The 21,694-nt window shown below is 38.8% G+C and overlaps 1 protein-coding gene across 1 annotated transcript; it reads left to right on the plus strand.

The window, feature by feature from the left end:
* The first annotated feature begins 61 nt into the window (after nt 1–61).
* LOC133870787 (ATP-dependent 6-phosphofructokinase 4, chloroplastic) lies at nt 62–20,997 on the plus strand. Its single transcript, XM_062308007.1, has 14 exons — nt 62–436; nt 539–585; nt 661–700; nt 770–832; nt 916–1,053; nt 11,409–11,567; nt 11,692–11,745; nt 11,845–11,913; nt 12,875–13,004; nt 13,163–13,203; nt 15,115–15,339; nt 16,147–16,195; nt 16,764–16,918; nt 20,548–20,997. Exons 1-14 carry the CDS (start codon nt 194–196, stop codon nt 20,671–20,673), a joined length of 1,539 nt encoding a protein of 512 aa, XP_062163991.1. The 5' UTR covers nt 62–193; the 3' UTR covers nt 20,674–20,997.
* Nucleotides 20,998–21,694: the final 697 nt, after the last annotated feature.

Raw genomic sequence — 21,694 nt, forward strand, 5'->3', positions numbered from 1 at the left:
TACAGCCCTATTAATTTGTTTTTTTAAAAACGAACAATAATCATTCATATATAGAAACAGAAGAAGTCAAATTGACCAAAGGTCCAAAGCGCTTCCTGAAACCCACCACCGCCGGCCGATCTCATCCTTCCAGTGATCTCCTACTCTCTTTTCTTTTTTTGTTCATATAAATATAAAATTAAGGAGGCTGTTGATGATGGAACTCTCTCTCTCTCCGTCTTCAATTCCAATCTCAACCCCCTTCAAATCCCGCACTTTCGCACTCTACCCGAATCTCCCCATCTTGAATTCCAAATCCAGAAACTTCCTATGGAAGCCGCTGACTTCGCGCCAAAACCGTCCAATCAGAGCTCAAACCTCCAACGGGACCGCCCCCAATGATGGTTTTGTCCTCGAAGACGTCCCTCACTTGACAGATTTCCTCCCCGCCTTGCCGGTACCCCTCCTCCCCTCTAATTCTCACGGTTCAACAAAAACGAAGACATAAGTTGTTGTTTCTGAATTCTGATTCATCTTATGTTTATTTCATTTTCTTCAGTCGTATCCGAATCCATTGCAAAGCAGCCAAGCCTATGCCATTGTCAGGTATATATATTTACGTTAATTTGTATTTGTTAATGGTTGCTTGGTGTTTTGTGTTATAATTCCTTGTTCTTGTAGGGAAACTTTTGTGAGACCTGAAGACGTGGTTGCGGAAAAAGTAAGTGACCCTTTTTCTCTTGCAACCAAAAACTACAAAAATTACTAAGTTATCTTGAACTGCCTCCAGATTGTTGTTCAAAAAGAGAGTCCGAGAGGAATACATTTTCGGCGTGCAGGGCCTCGAGAAAAGGTGTGTTTTTCTCCTCTGAAACCGCCATGTCCTTGTGGGATCATAAAGTAAGCTGGTAAGATGGGTGTTTTTGTAATGTTCAGGTTTATTTCAAGTCGGATGAAGTGCGTGCCAGCATAGTGACATGTGGGGGTTTATGCCCGGGGATCAATACGGTGATTCGAGAGATTGTATGCGGCTTGAACTACATGTATGGCGTCGAGGACATACTTGGAATCGAGGTGAGTTAATTTAGTGACTCATTTTTCTCACTGTGCCCAGTAACTGAGTTATGATTTTTTTATTTTTTATTTTAAATAATATTACTAGAAATAGAGTTCAAGAAAAAGTTTCAAATGAGATCTTGATATATTAATATTGCCTTCAAACTCAATAGATCAACTTCGACATACATATATGCAAAGAAGAACACAAAAGAATTCACTAATTTTCTATCACAGGGAGGCTCGATGATGTATAAAAAAGAATAAAGTTTGATCAACCACGTTTGTTGTTGCCTCTGTATAAATTTAAATTAATAAATAAAGATATCGAATTTATAAACCAAAAGTGATAATGTATGTTGTATAGTTGTATTGAGTAATGGTAAGAAAGTTGTTGACTTGTTTTAGTTTTTGTGGAGGATGAGCGGCCGATCAATAGACCTTACGTTGGGGGGGCTTGGGACTGATTTTTTTTTTTAGTTTTGTTGCTTAATTGCTTTGCTGCTTGCTGGGAAAAGAGAAGGAAAAAAGCTTTTGAAAGTCTCATTGTATCAGTGGGGTACGAGAATGGAAAAGAAAGGGAAAGCTAAGAAGGAAGGTCTGATTGTGTCAACATGATAGGTGAAAGAAGGTACCTCCTTGTCTTGTGGGGAAGGCATTAGGCCTATTGTCACCGGCTAAATTTTTCGCTTTGGAAAAAGCTCAATCCAACCACGTGATGGCCTTAGACAAAGCACGAAGCAATGCCTAAGTAGCCAAACAACACCTCACCGAGGTTAGCTAACAAGGCAATCATAGCACACAGTATCTTTTACGGGAGCAACACCTCCCAACCCTTTACACTCTCAACACTATAAATGTACACAGGAACGACAAGGGCCCTTACAGCACAATGGCACCTGAGTCTGAGTCAACCAACAAGGCTTCCAAAGGAACACACAGAATACACTCTCAGCACTCAGTGTTTTCTCACCAGCAGCTCATACAAGACTCACACTACTTCTCTACTATTCTTGAGCACCCATCAGCTCCTTTTATAGCCAAGCAACCAGTCTTCAGTCCTGGCAGTATGGGCAGCCACCTGGCATTCGCCCACACCCTGTTGCAGCATCAAATCACCTGCAACCTACCACTGCAGCAACAGTGTCAGCCTACAAGCAACCAACCCCAGCAATCATGCCACATGTCCTCAGCAGTTGTGCCTATTTGAAATGCACAAACAGCTTCCTTTGCTTCTCCAGCCATCCATCATGATTAGCCAGTCAGTCCATTATGAGAGCCAAGCCCCCAAGCATATTTAAAATCAACCAACCATGTGTTTAGGATTCTGTCACAAGCTGGCACCTTTTGAATTTCGCTCGGCCAGCATGCTTGGGCTACTGCCACAAGCCACAGTATTTTATTTATTTTTTATTTTTTAAACTTGCCCAACCAGCATGAAGCTCATCATTTGTGTTCAGATATGGGTAGGGCAGTGCCACCAGTGGCAACTGCCTGTAGCAACCAAAGGGATCAACAATCAGCAAATGGACCAAGGGTCTGGGCCAAGCCACAGCCCATTTAGCAACCATGCACACTGGGCCAAGCACCTTGACAGTGCTTGGGCCAACACCAGCCAGTTCTGTCAAGCATACGATTTTAGCCCCAAAGCATGCCTCTCTCATGCTTGGACTTGGTGGTCAGCAAGGGTGCAAGGCATCCCACTTGCTGCCACCAATGCAGCCATGTCACGGCTATGACAAACCACCCCCACCGCTTGAAATCGACGTCCTCGTCAAGTGGGTAGCCAAGTACCCCTGGACTTCATCTTCAAATTGCCACAGGGTGGTATCTCTTTCCCATGTAGCCTCTGAGACGGGGAGACCTTTCCACTGAACCAGAAAGTAATTTCTCCAATTCTTCTTGTGTTGGCCCTCCCTCTTGTGGTCCAGAATCTTTTCCACCTTAAGCTCAAATTCCTTCTGAACATTAGGGGTGCTCTCTGGGGTTTGTTTCGGGCAGGCTTCTCAACATCTTCATAGTGAGGTTTGAGGAAACTCACATGGAAGGTAGGGTGCACCTTCAATCTCTCAGACAGCTCCAATTGATAGGCTACCTTGCCCACTCTTTTTACAATCTCAAAGGGCCCATCATACTTGGGAATTAGCCCTTTGTGAATAACACCTTTACGAAATTTTTTGAGGACTTTCGTTGGCAACTTTAGCATCACTTTGCATCCCACAGAAAATTCTAAGGGACGCCTCTTTGCATCAGCAAACTTCTTCTTCCGTCGTTGCGCCTTAGCCAAGCTGTCCTTGGCTTGCTGCAACAACTCCTGTCTTTCTCTTGCAAATCAGTAGGTAGTAGGACATTTCCCTCCAGTCCTTTGGGCAGCAATCTCGTGAGGGGCTATTGGTTGCTGTCCAAACACCAATTCATGGAGGACTCATGCTTGTTGCAGATGACTTGTGCATATTATATGCAAATTGGGCAAAATCAAGCAAATCTAGCCAATTCTTCTGGCTAGTTGAGACATAGTGCTTCAAATAGTCTTCCAATAATGCGTTCACCCTCTTCGTTTGCCCATCTGTTTGTGGATGATAGCCTGTGAAAAATTTCAATTTAGACCCCATGGTGTTGAGCAAGGCTGTCCAGAACCGGCCAGTAAATCTGGGATCTCGATCACACACAATATCTTCGGGTAGGCCAAAGATCTTCACCACATTAGTAAAGAACATTCTGGCAGCATGTTCAGCTGAGCAAGTGCTCGGCACTGCCATGAATATAGCATATTTCGCGGTCCACCACCACCATCACTGCTTCCATCCCCTTCACTTGAGGGAATCCCCCAAGAAAATCCATGGAGACTGAGGCCCATGGCCTATTGGGCACAGGAAGGGGTTGCAACAAGCCTGCTTACTTCCTTTGATTCACTTTATCTTGCTGGCACACCAGGCAAGTCTTCACATACAGCTCCACATCATCCCTTAAACGGGGTCAGTAATAAGATCGGGACATAAGGGCAAGCATCCTTTCCCCACCAGGATGCCCAACCCACTGAGAATCGTGGGACTCTCTCAATAATTCACACCGAATGGAACCAGCAGGGACATACAAGCGATGACCTTTAGCATACAACACGCCATCTTCCAACCAATATCAGCGCACCACACCTTGCTTCACAAGGTCTGCCATCTTCAAGTAAGCAGAATCATGCTTGGACAATTCACAGATTTTGTCTAGGAAATCAGTTTCCACTCTAGACAGTGCAACCACTACCGCATCAACATGCTTGCGGCTAAGTGCATCGGCCACCTGATTATACCTCCCTGGCTTGTGCTCCCACACAAAATCATATTCTTGCAGAAACTCTTGCCATCGAGCTTGCTTTGGAGATAGTTTCTTCTGAGAATGAAAATACGTATTGGAAGCGTTGTCGGTGCGGACCGTAAACTGCGCCCCCAGCAAATACACTCTCCATACCAGTAGGCAATGGATCGCAACCAGCATCTCTTTTTCATGGGCAGAATACCTCTGCTCCGCCTCCTTCAGTTTCCTGCTCTCATAAGCCACAGGGTGGCCTGCCTGCACCAATACTCCACCAATGGCTTTGTCTGATGCATCAGTGTGCACTTCGAATGGTAGCTCAAAGTTGGGCAAGTGTAGAACTGGCTCACTTGTGGCCGCCAGCTTGAGCTTCTCGAATGCTGCTTGGCACTGGTCGCTCCAGCACCAATTCACTTCTTTCTTCAGCAGGTCAGTAAGAGGAGCTGCCTTCTTGGCATAAGAGGCTATGAACTTTCTGTAGTAGTTGGTCAGCCCAAGGAAAGACTGCAACTTCGACACAGTCTTCGGCGCGGGCCAGTCATGAATCGCCTTCACCTTGCCTTCATCCATCAGAATTTTTCTCAAACTGATCCTGTGACTAAGAAACAAAATGTCTTTGCGAGCAAAGTCGCATTTCTCCTCTTTCACAAACAAGGAGTTTTCTCTCAACCGGGACAATACCAATCTCAGGTGGCATGAGTGGTCATCAAAAGACTCACTATAAACAATAATGTCATCCAAGTATACTACGACAAATTTATCAATGTAATCATGAAAGACATCGTTCATCAAATTGCATAAAGTAGCAGGGGCATTGGTGAGCCCAAAAGGCATTACCAGAAATTCAAAGGAACCATACCGGGTCACGCAGGTTGTTTTAGGCTCATCCCCTTCCGCAATGCGCACCTGCCTGTAGCTCGACCGTAGGTCCAGCTTGGAAAAGTAGGCAGCCTTGCAGAGTCGATCAAATAGGTCTTGGATCAGGGGCACATGATACTTGTTCTTCACTGTGACCTTGTTCAAGGCCCTGTAGTCTACACACATGCGAAGAGCTTCATCATTCTTCCTTTGGAACAAAACAGGGGCACCGTAGGGTGCTTTGGAAGGCTGAATGAAGCCTGCCTCCAGTTACTCTGTGAGCTACTGCTGCAGCTCCACCAACTCTTTTGGCGACATACGGCATGGAGCTCGGGCAGGGGGAGTGGAACCAGACAGTAGCTCAATCTTATGATCCACAGCACGCCTGGGCGGAAGAGTTTTGGGCAACTCCGCAGGCATAACATCTTTAAACTCTTCCAGCAACTCTGCCACCTTCACTGGGACATCCATAACATCCTTCTCCTTAACTTCCCTCAAGGCAGCCAAGTATGTGACTTCCCCCCTTCTCAAGCTTTCTTTTAACTGCATGGCTGAGATGATACCCTTCTTCTTGCTACATTCACCAATTTCTTTCTTGATTGCTTTCACAAAGCATGGTTGCTCCTCTTCCATAATTAGCAAACCACCAAGAAAAGGCATAGGCACTGCCTTTGCTAATACAAAAAGCGCATTTCCAAGTATGATATTAAAATCATCAAGAGGCACAACTAAAAATGTTACCTTTCCAGCCCAGTCTTCGACCCTCAAGGAGACAGCATGAGCTACCCCAACCTCAGGTTCTGCTTCTGAGTTTACTGCCTCCAACTGATTGGGACAACTACTCACTTTTAACCCCAACATTTCCACCATATGGGCAGCCACAAAGTTATGAGTAGCCCCAGTGTCCAGCATGGCAGAAGCACTCTGGGAGTTTGCTTTTATGGGGACATACAACAGCTCGCTCGTCGCTTCGCTTTTAAGGGCATTCAACCAAACTTGGAGAGGGTTCATCCTTACTTGAGTGTCACCATCCTCATTCTTCTGTTCCACCCTAACAGTGGAAATGACATTCAACTTCTCCTTCTTGGGGCAATCCTTCGCCTTGTGAGGTTCGTTTCAAATAAAATAGCCACTGTTGCTCGTGTTAGGCTACTTCTCCGCAACATTGCTTTTACCTTTGTTGTTTGGTTTGCCCTTGGGTTGAGACTTCTTCCCTTCCCATTCCTTCCTTTTGCCTTTGTCCTTGGACTTAGGCTTGCGTTGTCAGGGGTGGAGGGAGGGGGGGTCGAGAGGGTCAAATGCCCCCCCCTCACCTCCTAAAAAATCTCATAACTCCTGTATAATTTTTTTTTATACCCCTGAAAATCTGAAATGCCCCCCTCAGCATTTCATCAATGGGCAAACTTGCCCACCCTTTGTGGTGGTTTTTTTTTTCTTTCTCATAAACGTTTGTCATTCCTATAAATGGGTAAAAAAAAAAAAATACAGAGTTTTGAGAGGTTGAAGAAGGGACGAAGCCGAAGGTGGAAGACAAGCTGAGTGGCAACCTTTTTTTTGTTTTTTTATCTCCTAAACGCACCGTGTAGAAGTCTTCAGAAATTTTATAAAAAGTCAAGAGTCCCTGCGTGTGTAAGGCATTGGCAGAAGCAAGAGAAGGAGCCGCTGACAGCTGGACTTTGAGAAGCACAATGACCAGTGTGCATCGCAAGTGGTGAATGGTTAAATCCGTAGAAAAAGAAAAGGAAAACGTCACTGTCCTATAGAACCCCACCATTTGGCAACAATGTATATAGGTGTATTGTTATTTAGAGCTCCAACAAAATTCAAAGTACAGCTCTATTGTTATTTAGAGCTACGTGGAACAATAGAAGAATCTAGATTTGTTCTTAGGTATTTTCTTCCGACTCAAAAAATTTAACCATTCAAATAAGCTTTCAAAATTGAACTCTTTAAATTAATTTCTAAACAAAATTCAGTCTTTCGGTTTCAGGTATGTAATAAACTTTTATATTGATTAAGATTTAAGCTTTTATATATGAATTGTTCTTTTCAATTTATTATTCTTTTATATTTAGATTTTTTTTTTTTATAATTGTTTTTATATTTAAGTGTTTATGAATATATATAGTTTTTGTTTCATATTTTAATTATATAAAATATATAATTGTAGTTGCCTGAGATTATGGAGAACAATAATTCAATTAAGCTACAATCAAATTCTAAACGAGCTCGTATTAAGGTAAATTTAGCAAACCTGCCAACTGATCATTGCTTAAAGAAAAAAAAAATTAATTACCATCCTAGTGGTAGAGACAACATTCAAAGAACATATCTACAAAAAAAAGACTATTAGTTAACATTTTTAATTATTTTTTGTTCAACTTTAGTATTTTTTTTATTCATTAAAAAAAAAAATCTTGACCCCCCTAACCTAAAATCTTGGCTCCGCCACTGTGCGTAGTTCCCCATCTTCTCTTCTTTGGCGGAAATCCACCAAAGCATCCGCAGCAGCCATCGCAATAGGGAGATCACGAACTCCCTGCCTTCTAAGTTCCAGCTGAGCCCATCCCTGCAGCCCAGACAAAAAATTGTATAGCTTGTCTGCCTTGGACATGTCCTTGATATCCAACATCAAGGAACTAAATTGTTTGACATATTCACGAATTGAAGTGGTGTGCTTTAGTTTCTTCAAAGAATCCCTAGCAACCCATGTAGTGTTGCATGGAAGGAATTGATCCTTCAACTCCTTTCGCATATTTTCCTATGTTAGCACTTTTGGCCTTCCTGAATCTTCCTTATCGTGGGTCCGCCACCAGAGCTTTGCATCACCAGTAAGGTACATGGTGGTGATAGTAACCCTTTTTTCCTTTGGAATACGAGCAGCACGAAAATACTGCTTCATATCCCAAAGAAAGTTCTCTAGCTCCTTGGCACTCCTAGCACCCGTGAAAGATTTTGGTTCAGGAACCCTCAGCTTGCTGGGTGCCTCCCCACCCATCAACATTCCACTGATAGCCTTTTTCAGAGCCATTAGGTCTGCATCCATGCGGTTTGCGAATGCCTTCACGTCATCACGCAGGGATTCCGTTTCTTCACAAATGCCTTCCATTCTTTCAGCAAGAGCAGTATGGTCTTTTGCTCTGTCTACCAGCCGCTATGTGCACTCAGCGGTGTGCTGGTCAAGGGTCGCTTGCAGGGATGCAATGGCCTCCTGCATCGTGGCTATCTGTTCGCACAGAGAGGAAGAGGACAACCCCTCCACCGAGACGCCCAACAATGCCTCCAACTTCACCACCCTTTCTCGTAAATCTAGTGTAAGCCGCCACCAGCCATGATCTTAACTCCGCTCTAATACCAGTTGTCACCTGCTAAATTTTTTGCTTTGGAACAAGCTCAATCCAGCCATGTGATGGCCTTAGACAAAGCACGAAGCAGTGCCTAAGCAGCCAAACAACACCTCACCGAGGTTAGCTAACAAGGCAATCACAGCACACAGTATCTTTTACGGGAGCAACACCTCCCAACCCTTTACACTATCAACACTATGAATGTACACAAGAACAACAAGGGCCCTTACAGCACAATGGCACCCGAGTCTAAGTCAGCCAATAAGACTTACAAAGGAACACACAAAATACAACTCTCAGCACTCAGTGTTTCCTCACCATCAGCTCATACAAGACTCACACTGCTTCTCTGCTATTCTGGAGCACCCAGCAGCTCCTTTTATAGCCAAGCAACCAATTTTCAGCTCTGGCAGTATGGGCAGCCACCTGACATTCGCCCACACCCTGTTGCAGCATCAAATCATCTGCAACCTACCATTGCAGCAACAGTGTCAGCCTACAAGCAACCAGCCCCAGCAGTCATGCCACATGTCCTCAGCAGTTGTGCCTATTTGAAATGCATCAACAACTTCCTTTGCTTCCCCCAGCCATCCTCATGATCAGCTAGTCAGTTCATCATGAGAGCCAAGCCCCCAAGCATATTTAAAATCGACCAACCATGTGCTTAGGATTCTGTCACAAGCTGGCATCTTTTGAATTTCGCCAAGCCAACATGCTTGGACTACTGCCACAAGCCACAACATATTTGAAATCGCCTAACCATTATACTTGGGCTACTGCCACAAGCCACAACATTTTTTTTTTTTAAACTCGCCCAACCAGCATGAAGCTCATCATTTGTGCTCAGACAAGGGCAGGGCAGGGTAGTGCCACCCTGTGGCCACTGCCTGCAGCAACCAAAGGGATCAACTATCGGCAAAGAAACCAAGGGTCTGGGCCAAGCCACAGCCCATTCAGCAACCATGCACACTAGGCCAAGCACCTTGACAGTGCTTGGGCCAACACCAGCTAGTTCTACCAAGCATATGATTTTAGCCCCAAAGCATGCCTCCCTCATGCTTGGACTTGGTGGTGAGCAAGGGTGCAAGGCATTGTACTTGCTGCCGCCAATGCAGCCATGTCGCGGCTGTGACACCTATTCCCCCCAGCCCCCTTCTCTCCGCCATTGACTATAGCTGATGTCAAAATTCAGGGTAACCCAATTACCTTTGTATATTATATACCTCTTGTAGATGCTTCAATTTTTGTTATCAAAACTGAAACCTAGGCTCTAGATCTAGAGTCGCTTTCCATGATATAATGTCATCAACTTTGGTTTAACTTTTTATGTTCTTAATATCTGTTTTGCTCCTGGTTTGGTTCATCATAACTCTACCTAATTGACTCATTTGGGTTTCAGTTGATATTCCTTTTCTAATCTTGGTGGCTACTGCTTTTGATCTGAGCAGCAAGTGAATTGCCTCCTTGGTTTCCTAGGATAGGCTAGCCAATCCTTGAAATAAGCTAGTTGCTTTACTTGATCAACTGGTCATTTGATGGATCATGTACTTGAGTAATGTTAAGCATTTGTCAACAGGGAAATGAAATTTGATAATGTATTTATTTATTTGGTAATGTTACACATTTTTCAACAAGGAAAAAAAAAAGTGACTGTTGAGTCGGGATCAGTTACTCTTAAATGATAATACCATGTTTTCTTAGCATTCATTGCTTCAAGAAGGTTCCCCTGATAGTTTGGGTTGACCTTGCTCAGTCCAATTTTGGTAGCTTAGGTAAGATTTCTAGATGATTAGCCAGTTTTGTACCTGTGTGGGTTTGTGTGCTGAAAAATGCTCAGGGTACTATAATTTTTACTACAAAGTCATTTACAAACTGATATGGCAATCCATAATTGGTGAAATAATTAAGAGAAATTGATACATTAGATTTTTGCTTAATTATTTCACTAATTATGGACTGTCACAGGAACTCTCAAATTCATCATCCAATCCAATCCTTATTGGATGAACAGGAGCTCTCAAAATCTTCATTTCTCTTTTGGGATGCTGTAATATTGAATTTTACCAATGTAGTGATGTAATTCTCTTCTGATGGTTGAGTTCATTTATAGGCTTATAGATTTGGACAACCAGTGTTATTGTTGGTTGGACTGTTTTTGTATATGTTCAAGGTAATTCTGAGGGCTTATGGATTGAGTTTTGAAAAACCACAGTTGTTTTCATCTGAAAATTCAACAAGAGTTTGCATGTTAAGTATAATGTTGCTCTGGTTATACTTACCCTTGCTTCACAATCTTTTGTTAGAAGTAGTTGTCTCATATTAGTAGTTTTCGTATTTCAGTATCCCATTAGAAGTAGTTTTCTCATTGTAATTTTATTGCTTGGCAACTCTTGCTTAGAAATGTGCAATTAGTGCTCGAACAATAATAAAGCTTTATTCTCTGAATGAGATGTTGTATATTCATTTACCTTGGCAACTGCTGAGGCACTTATTCGAGCACCTTCTCGACCAGAACAATCATTGACTGTGCTTGCACACGGTTTCTTCATTTATTACACCGTCTCTTTAAGGGTATTCCTCTTTGTAATTTTGATGGTGTAAGGGATGCTACTTTGTGAAAGAAAGCAATTTACATCGTTTGATTCGTATGGGTAGTGAGAAATTAAAAGTGGAGAAAATGATGCATTTGGTTTGTGGATTTCAATTATGATAATTACCAACAAAGATTTCATTGAGGGTATCCAAATTTTCCAATAAAAGTTTTCTGGTATGCTTTGAAACAATTAATTATTGTTTTTATGTGCTTATGCATTTGTTGTACTAGCACTTAACAATATGCATCCCTTGGTACTGTTGAAACAGGGAGGATATCGAGGCTTTTACTCTAAGAATACCATGCAATTGACACCTAAAGTTGTCAATGATATTCATAAACGTGGTGGCACCTTTCTTCGCACTTCACGAGGAGGCCATGATACTAGTAAGATAGTTGATAACATTCAGGACCGGGGAATAAATCAGGTGGACCTATGATCTGTTTTTTTTCACTATCTGGGATGCTTTAAGTTATAAATAGATTGGAGAAACCAAAAAAAAAATAAAAATGAGTTTGATAAGAAAAATTTGAACTCTTTTGGGTTTGTAGGTGTACATTATTGGAGGTGATGGTACCCAAAAAGGAGCAGCTCTAATTTCCAAGGTAATTGGTTCCTCTAACACGATTTCCTTCTATTATTCTTCTGCTTGTCAGTCTAGATATGTTCAGCATATGATCTAACATGAGCATATTTTTGTCAAGGAAGTTGAGAAACGTGGTCTTCAAGTGTCAGTTGCTGGGATTCCCAAGACAATTGATAATGATATTGCTGTAAGTTATATTAACCAATCCTTATCTTGGTAATTATGCATGTTGCTATGTACTCATGATGATGTCAAATGAGTGGCTGAAGCATTAGATTTAGTGACCGAATTTTAATGGTTCCACTAAATGAACGGGTTATATGAATTTTGTTTAAATTATCTTCGTCTTATAGTCATTGTTTGTTAAAGGTTATTACTCTTAATGGTTAATTGATTATTGAGTTCCTTTGACTCATGAGAAGATGGATTGGAAGAAGAGAATGAAGCCTGCAATGGCCGTTAGATAACCTCCTTTTGCATTCTAAATAAAAAGCCTTCTCGTATTTAGATAAATCTTCTTCACTTGAATCCAAGCTTGGGTATTCTCTAAATCTTCCTGGAAAGAAAGTGGTTCACAAGCCACTACATCTGTGAATCACATATGAGTCGCTCTCGACTATTTTTGAATTTGAATGGTATTTGCATGCAGTTTTCTATTAGGAAAATAGCATTCTTTCCCAATCCAAATGTTTTTCCCCCCGTTTCTGGTCCTCCCTTTTTCTGCATTCCTTTTTTGGGTCTCTAGAACTAGGAGCTAAACACATTTTCAGGATCTGAAACGCACGAAACATTTCGAATCTGGTTATGTTTGTCATATTTCTTTGTGAGTTTAACAATGACATTGTTATCAATTTTTTTTACCATTTGTAGTAATCATTGTAGCTCATAATTTATCATTCTACTTTTGTGAAAGTATTCTATTTCGCAGAATCTCATATTTTTCTTGAGTCAATCCCGATGATATCATGTTGATCCCATCTAAAATCACATACTTTTGCCTTTTTATGCTGATATGGCAAATCAATGTTTTCATGTTGCTTTTCATGTTACTTTTTCGACAATTACCGTTCAATTTTGGACATGACATTAAACAAAGATGGGTTCCTTCATTTTAACTTAGAGGCACAATTTTGCATGATTTGTTTTAGGTCATAGACAAATCTTTTGGCTTTGATACTGCTGTTGAAGAAGCTCAAAGGGCTATTAATGCTGCACATGTGGAGGTTGAAAGTGTGGAAAATGGAGTTGGAATTGTTAAACTCATGGGCAGATACAGTGGTAAGTGTTGTTGAACTGTACATAGCACAAGGCATTTTATAGGATTCTGAGCAATCGATTTTTTTCCTCCTATCTTCTGACCTAAAAGAGAGAGAAAAAAAAAAATTTCCTTACTTTTGTGTTGCTGCCACAAAGCTTTATAAAATTTCTCTTTGCAGGTTTCATTGCCACATTTGCAACTTTAGCAAGTCGAGACGTGGTAATACCCCAGTCCCATCTCACAGTAAACAACCATTTACTTTTGATCTCAAGGGTTGATCCATAAAATTTTAGTGCTATTCAAATGCATCTTGCAATGTGATGAAGAAATATGAAGAAATTATTGAGAAGATAATAACCGTCTACTAATGATAAACTTGGCTAAGAACAAAATTTTTAGATATTGCTCTGATTTGATCACGAAATGAGTTTTTGACTTAATTATTGAGCAAAATGACTTATGGCATGTGGGATCTTATGGAATAACCTTTTCAAATTATTTTCTATTCATCATCTCAATTTCTTCTATTGGAAATTCTTTATCATAGTTCAAAATGCTTGAACTTGTTGTTAGCTGCATTCTAACAAGTGGATTATGTAAAACAACTGAGAACGAGGCTAACTTTTGTGCGTTCACACGGTTGGAGTAAAACAAAATAGGCAGAACCAAAGACACGAAAGTGGTGATAAGTGGGAATGGAGCCAAACAACCTCTCATAAGGAGTGTTATTATCAAGGAGAGGAGTAGGCAACTTGTTGATAGTGTAGACAATTGTGAGAGTGGCTTCACCCCAAAATGGGGTAGGGGAAAAGGGTGAAAGGAGAAGAGCACAAATGGTCTTTAGAATCTGCCTAAGTTTACGTTCACCTCTCCCCTTTTTTCTGTGAGATTCGCAAACATGACAAGTTAGGAACAATGCCAGAGTGTTTGAGCATGTCCTGAAATATGTGTTGAGTTTATTCTAAAGCATTATTAGAACGAAAGCTTTGATGGTTTTCAAAAATTGGATCTCAATCACTTTGGCAAAATTGCGATAAATATCTAATAATTCAGAATGTGATTTCATTAAGAAAACCCAAGTGTAATGGGAAAATTCATCAACAAAAATTATAAAATAATGTGAGCCACTCATACTAGAAACAGGGGAAGGTCCCTAAATATTAGAATGAATTAAATCAAAATGAGCAGATGCAACATACTCTCTATTATTAAATGACAATGAAGGGTTTTTTCCTAAGTTGACAAGAAACACAATCAAAAGAACTAGAACTAGTGGACATTGAACCTAACAAATCCCTAGAAGCTAATAATTGTACTAGAACTAGTGGACGGTTATTCCTGTATATTTTGGGGCGCCTTACGCTTTTTTAATAAAACCTTTATTACTTATTAAAAAAAAATAGTGGACACTTATGGCATATGGGATCTTATAGAATAACCTTTTAATTTTTTTTATTGCTTTCTTACTTTTGTTTTTCTTTGTAATTTTTTTCCTGCTGAGAACCAGGAGTACTTGTAAGTTATGATAGACAATCGAGCTTTTGCTTGATAGGAAGTAAGATCATACAGTCAAAACCTATGTTCTAAAGCAATTTTAGTCTTCAAAATTCTTTGCCATAACAGTTGTTAAGGCTGAAATTTTATCATCTTTTGTTGTCGAGGAAATCATGATTTTCTTTGAAATAATAAACAAAAGGAATGTTATCGGGTATTTTTATCATTTTTTTTTTCGCAAAAAGGGGACATTGCAACCTCAATGGTAGTTTGGGAGGTACATTGCAACAATTGAAAGTTCGGGGGAACATTGCAAATTGCTTTGTAGCTTGAGGGGGTAAATCCATAAATGTACTTTTCACAAATAATTAACTATAGTCGTGAGCTCATTTTCCTACAACCTTTCATTGTACAGTGAGTGATGCTGTGTGCTCATTTTTCAAAATTCCAGGTATTGGTATTTTTCATTGGTTATAGTTTACTTTCATTTTGTCTCTTGTTAATAAATATTGCTTTGCTGTTTATCCACTATAATTTTGCTGCTTCTTCGAAAGTAAACAAGTGAAATGGTGGTTGGATGGTTTCAAAGTGTAAATGTTATTGCAAAATCGAATAATCAGTTTTGGGATGTAACAGGATTGTTGTTTGATTCCAGAGTCTCCATTCTATTTGGAAGGCCGAGGTGGGCTTTATGAATTTGTTGGAGAGAGACTTAAAGAAAATGGACATATGGTTATTGTGTTAGCAGAAGGAGCAGGGCAGGATTATGTTTCTCAGGACTTGCATCCGGTTGATGAGAAAGATGCATCAGGAAACAGGCTTCTACTAGATGTTGGTCTATGGTTATCTCATAAGATCAAGGTGCAGTAAAATTGTTACGTTATTGTTTGTGTCATGTTTTTTTATCTCCATTTGAGACTTTATGCATGAGGCTTTTGGGCCACATTGTTGGCATTGCAGTGGATAGCGATTGTCCAGAATTCTTTTCTTGAACATCTATTCTTGACACCCAACCTTGTATATTTTCTTGTTCTTTTTTTGAACTTGTACATTTAGTTTCAAAAACAGATTTAATGGGAGGAGACTTTGTAGGTTTATAGAGCAATTTTGTTGGGATCACTTCCATCAATGTTTGAAATTGATTATGACTTGGCATCATAGCTTAAATTTTTTTATCATTGCATTTCAAATTCAGTACCGTTTTCCATATAAAATATAATCATATTAATACAGAGTCAGGGCCAAGATCATTTTCTTTTATGTTTTGACACCACTAGTTTCTGGTTTCCAATGATGATCTAGGCCTGTCGTGACCAATTTCTACTTATTTTTCTGATTGTTGCAAGCCAATGTGATCTCAGCCCATCTAACATGGTAATTATTAAAGGAAGGTCTGTGGTTACCTTTTCTTTTTTTCTTTTTTTACTAAGAATGAAATGTAAATATTGGGAAAAAAATGGTCATGGAACTGTGTTGACCCCTCATGCACCGACTCTCAAAATTGCATGGTCTCTTTCACCTGATGAGTAAGTGTGGTCAGTTCATCCATTATTTTGTTTGATTTCAAACATCTCTTTTTTATTTTAATGAATATGATTTCTCTTTTCCAACAATCTTTTTCATGCTATTAATTCTGTTTTGTCTGTGTATTTAATACATATGTTGCAGGAACATTTTACAAATGTTAAGAAGATGGCGATAAATATGAAGTATATAGGTATCTTCCAAAGTGGTGTTTGATTTTTTGCTTACTCTCTGCAGTGCACTGGACTCTTAAATGACTTTCACATCTCCTAGTGCTATTTGCATTATGGTTATACATTAATGGTTTTGGACTGTCACAAAAACATGCTTGCCAGGCAAGGGTTTAAGTTTTGTGAAAAGTTCAGAATTTGGACAGCTATAGCGCTGTACAAATTCGAACTGGTCATCTGGAAAAATCATTTAAAGAAAACTCAGCACAGTCTGAAAATAGATATTGGAAATTTGACTTGTTAAATTCATAATAATCTATTTTTGGCAAAATGTGGCTTAATCTATTTTGTTCTTTTTTCATTGGGTTTATATACAACATTCACTAGCCGTGCATGAGTTTCCATATGAGTTTCCATCTGTTTATATCTTTTCACTTATATTTATAGACATATTTCCTCTCTCAATAATTAGAAAAAGGTTATTACAAAATATCTTTAGTAACTGTTTTATATCTCCGTCCTAGTCTGTTATTGTAATTACTCTCAAGTTCTATATGTCTTATTTTTCACTTGTATGCCTTTTCTCTGCAGATCCAACATACATGATTCGAGCTATTCCAAGCAATGCATCAGACAATATCTACTGTACTCTTCTTGCTCAAAGTGCTGTTCATGGGGCCATGGCTGGATACACTGGTTTCACGGTTGGACCTGTGAACAGCAGACATGCATATATTCCAATTTCTGTAAGCACTTCTCTCCTCATTCTGAGTTTTCCTTTTCTTTTCTTTACTCCTCTCTTTCGGGTAAGTTAAAAACGAACCCACAGCCTTCGAGTTTATCTTTGAAAATATTACTCCTTGTATTTATAAATCTAGTCAGTGATTGAACTTTAGAATTATCAGTTTGAGACTCATAAATTCTGGCTAGTTTCATATTTTTATTTGTAATGTTCTTTGAATCGATATTATAGAAGTCTGGACTCAACAATCACTATTGTTTCAACAGTAATGGTAAAATTGTGTAGACAAGATCAGTGGGACTAGGACTAATATAATGGTGGGTGTTGATACAATCATTTACATTAAGGACACTGATAGATTAGGTTATGAATATCATTTGGTATTTTATCATTATGATTAGACCATTAGGTTTCTGTGATTTTGATTTTGCTTCCAAATAGCATCGCATGTCAATTTTTTTGGGCAAACCTTGTTATGGTCCTATATACTCGTGCCAGCAGTTATCAATAGATCCCCCCCTGCTTTGCTGCATTGTATTAGAGTGGAAGATTTGCTTTTGGCTTGCAGAGGGAGGGAGAATTTTTTCGATTGGTTGGGGAGGGGAGGGGAGGGGAGGGGAGGGAGGGAGGGAGAGATTATTGCAATTAAGAGACGCTGGAATTATAAATATTTCATCAGGATCTGATTCTTTTCTAATTTTTAATTTTATTTTTCCCCATAAATTAATCTGTAGACTACTGCATCACAGCCATTGTGCTCTTTTTTTTTTTCGCTTCTTTTTCTTTTTACCCATAAGATACTCATACCTTAGCTCCAACGGTGCTGAAATCAATGAGCTCGTGGCTTTCATATTTCCTCTCTGGCATGGTATCTGAATGCATTGGCCTATAAATATATTTTCTTTTAAGTGTTTGGGTTTTCAATGGGAATAATTCTTGAGATTAAGGCTGAATAAATTATTATCCAGTCCAATTATTTTGATTTGCGGTGGAATTATTAACAACACAGTATTAGCTACAAGTACAAACAATCTGTAAATAGCTTTGGAGGCCTGCACATGGGAAATTTTTTTACTAGATCTGGAGTTTTCGTTCAAGTAAGCATAGGTCTGGCTTGATTCCAAGCAAGCTTGGATAGGCTAATCTCTTGAATTTGCTAAAATTAAACTATTTTTTCAGATTTATATTTGTTAATACCGATGAATATAAACATTTTTTCATATCTGATGCTAGAATGTGTGTGTGTTGGCATTTGAATGCCATTATAAAAGGACCAGGTGTTGGATAGTTTTGATATCTTGATTTGACCCAACCCAACCCGCCTGACTCGGATCATCAGCCATATTGGGGGGATTTCATGATTGTTCGGCACATATTAAGTAATGTGGGCTCAATTAAGTGCTGTAGAACATCCAACTTTTGCAATCCTATAAAATGCATGGTAGTTATGTTATATTGAGCTTTCTTTGGATGCTTATGTGTAGTTAATAGGTAATATTATGTAGTCGTGGGTGGAACCAGGAGATTTTGCATGGTGGGCTGTATTATAGTTCAGAAATGTAACTAAACTGTACTCAAAAGTGTGTGAAAAGGCTAAACTACCAACATGGGGCAGACTTTCTATTCAATTTCTCTTTTGGACCTTTTAACATGGTAAGTTTTAACTATATATCATCCTTTCATATAAGATTGTATAAATACTAAATCCATAATTGCTGTAGTAGTTTAAAGATTTATAAATTCCGGACAAATACACCTATGGTCTTTGAATGGCCTAGGTTCAATTTTTCGTCCTTCACTCATTTAAAAGGTAGCAAAGTCTTTCTTCCTTCGTAGCCATGAAATGAACTCCACGCATAACTGAAGGAAGGTTAATGTGAAACAGTTATTATCGAATGTGGCATGCAGGACCGATAGACTGAAGGGACGACATTGCTACCTTTTAAATCGTTCAAGGACGATATTAAAAACCTATAAATTCTAGGGACAAAAATCGAACATCAGTCAAATTTCAGGACCAAAAGTGTATTTCAGCCAATTTTATGTGAAAATGTTGAATTTGATCGAACATTTATATTGACTTTGTAATATGTTCTGTATTCACATTTTTTAGATAATTTTTGCTTCCGTAAAACTCTGAACCTCTTTGTATATTTGTATTTAAGAGATCTAAATTTTCTTCTTTTTGGGCAGGTTTTATTTTAATTTTATTTAACTTTGGGATTTACAGATTTTTCAATTTTTTTTTTCTTTTTTGGCTAGGGGGCCTCCACTCTTGAACCTTGTAACCCCCCTGATAGGAGTAACATCTATTTTTAGCTTCTATATCTGTTTATTTTCATTTGTGGATAATATGATCCACTATATGTTCTTAGGCTTTATGTACTGTGCACATTCCCTGTGTTTGTTTGGTTCCTTTATTCTTGAGGCTGCTGGGACATCACTAAGCCCAGTGATGTGTCTCTTGCTTGGAAGATTTCGATAGAGATTTTCCTAGAATCCCAGTGCAGCCTGCTTGATGGATGCATGTTTGACTATAATACATTTTGTATTTAATGTGGCATCAAGGCTATCGTGTTTTCAGGCCTCTTGACCCGTATTGCGGGTGACTAGTAGATCTGTTTGATGGTGCCAGTGTCAATCTGCCCATACCCTTTAGCTAAATGCTTACTGGAATTTTTGCTGCAGTTGTGTATAAGTGTCACTTGATTTCTCATTGTAGGGTTTGATTAGGTGCTTCTCCCTTCTCTTTTTGGATTGCATCCGTAAATCTTTATCTTCCCAGTTTGTGGTACTAGAATCAGCTGGTTAATCTGGCCTTTTTCCTTTCCTGCTGGTATTGGGATTTAAGAGAGAATATGAGGACAAGAGTGTGAGAAGGGACATTTGGACTAGATGGGTTAAGAGAATATTCAATCTCATTTTAGTATGAAGTATAAGAAACTACTGCAGGAAAAAATACTTTTTCGCTGCTGCTGGCTCAAACAATCTCGCCTTGGAATACTCTTCGCATTACCTCCTTAGTTTGAGACTCTGTTGCAAGTTGGAAACCGTATCTTCTTGTCATATTTTGGTTATGGCCTGTGGCCATAAGAGAATTGTTACCAGCCATTCTGCTGTCAATTGTCTACCAGTTCAGTTTGAATCATTAGGTTTTATATTTATGTAAGGAGCCAAAGTTGGCAGTTATTGAACTTTCAAATATTGGACCATGATAAATATATAATTAGAAGATGGTGGAGTACTTCACTGTTCCTATCCATCTCCAGAATGTCATTAGCTGATATTCTTGATGGTACGAGGACTTGAGATCTGAATATACTTCTTTTTTAATCGTAGTGGTGACCAATTTTTTTTATTTATTTTTATTTACCTTTTAATTGTAATGGTTCTGATTTGAAGGCCTGCACCAACAACGATAAATTTGAGCTAGTAGCTTCTTTTCTTCTGTGTATTTGAGTAAATTTTCGCCCCTGTTGTATACTCCTCCAACTTCACTATAGTATATGCAGTATGTTCTTCCATAATTTTTTTTTTTTTAATTTTTTTTTAATCTATTTTTGTTGTGATAATCATTCTGCTACATTGTTAAGTAAGAAATCTTGGTATGAATGGAATAACGTGGTTTTGCAGCGTGTGACTGAGACACAAAACACAGTGAAGCTGACGGATAGAATGTGGGCTAGACTTCTGGCTTCAACAAATCAACCTAGTTTCTTGAACAGTGATGAGGTGATCCCAGAAAAAGTTGATCAATAGACTATTGAAGTCATGAATAACACGAAGATTACGTCGATCTAGATATTACGGATAAATTCATGACGAAATCAGTCGGCACCATTTCTTGATTCTTGCATTTGTGGTGAGAGCTCCTGATCTTGCAATTCTGAGAGGTTCTCTGGTTGCTCTCCTTAATGGAAAGTCCTAGAGTATGTAGGTGGCTCAAAGTCAAGGTATGAGATATAGTGACTTAGCTGTTGTCATGAAATATCAATTATTGCCTACATCTTAAGTTAAGAATTCCAAGATAATTTGATTATAAATGATTTTATAGGAATATTTCTTAGATTAAAAGGATATCAATGTATGATTGTATTCAACTGTTCTCCAACAGAATCTGTTGGAGAATAATGGCTCCTCTCAATTATTTTGAAAATATAATATAATCTATTTACTATTCTTTTTTTTCTTTTTTTGTCTTATTGGCCCTTATTTTTATTTAATAGTTCAGCCTATTTATAAATTTAGGCCTAGCCTTTTTTTTAATACCTACCTATAGCCTTTATTCTGTTTTATTAGGCTTTATTTATTTTTTTTTTAAAGAGAAATGTTTGGTTTTCATTTTTTGTCGATCTCCGTATAAGAAATTAGCAAATTCACCATTGAATATTGAATATGTGAGACCAACGTGTGGTTCTACAGATTCAATGGTGGACTTGTAAAAAAGATTGACAAAAGATAATAAGATCCTCTCCATTAGTATAGGATTTAAAGTTTGTGCATCTAGTGGTGTATATAATTTCACATTATTTAATTTTTTTAAAAAAACATGCCAATATTGATTTTATATATATCGTTAGACGCACCAACTTTAAATCTTGATCATAAAATTGATATTATTTATTTCATATGAAATAGAAAGAATTTTATTAAAAAAAAAAAAAGAAGAAAAAGAAATAGAAATAGAGAAGGAATGGATGTGTAACGACTCTCTTGTTAAAATTCTCACAAATAAAGTGCATATTAAAAAATTCGTGTTAACTTCTTCAAATCAATAGTG

The sequence above is a fragment of the Alnus glutinosa genome, chromosome 6, assembly GCF_958979055.1.
Source record: "Alnus glutinosa chromosome 6, dhAlnGlut1.1, whole genome shotgun sequence".
Taxonomy (NCBI): domain Eukaryota; kingdom Viridiplantae; phylum Streptophyta; class Magnoliopsida; order Fagales; family Betulaceae; genus Alnus; species Alnus glutinosa.

Coding starts and splice junctions, on each gene's coding strand:
- LOC133870787 (XM_062308007.1), top strand. CDS start 194: ATGATGGAACTCTCTCTCTCTCCGTCTTCAATTCCAATCTCAACCCCC. Junction 11,568..11,691: donor AGGACCGGGGAATAAATCAG/GTGGACCTATGA, acceptor TTGGGTTTGTAG/GTGTACATTATTGGAGGTGA. Junction 16,196..16,763: donor GATAAATATGAAGTATATAG/GTATCTTCCAAA, acceptor TTTTCTCTGCAG/ATCCAACATACATGATTCGA.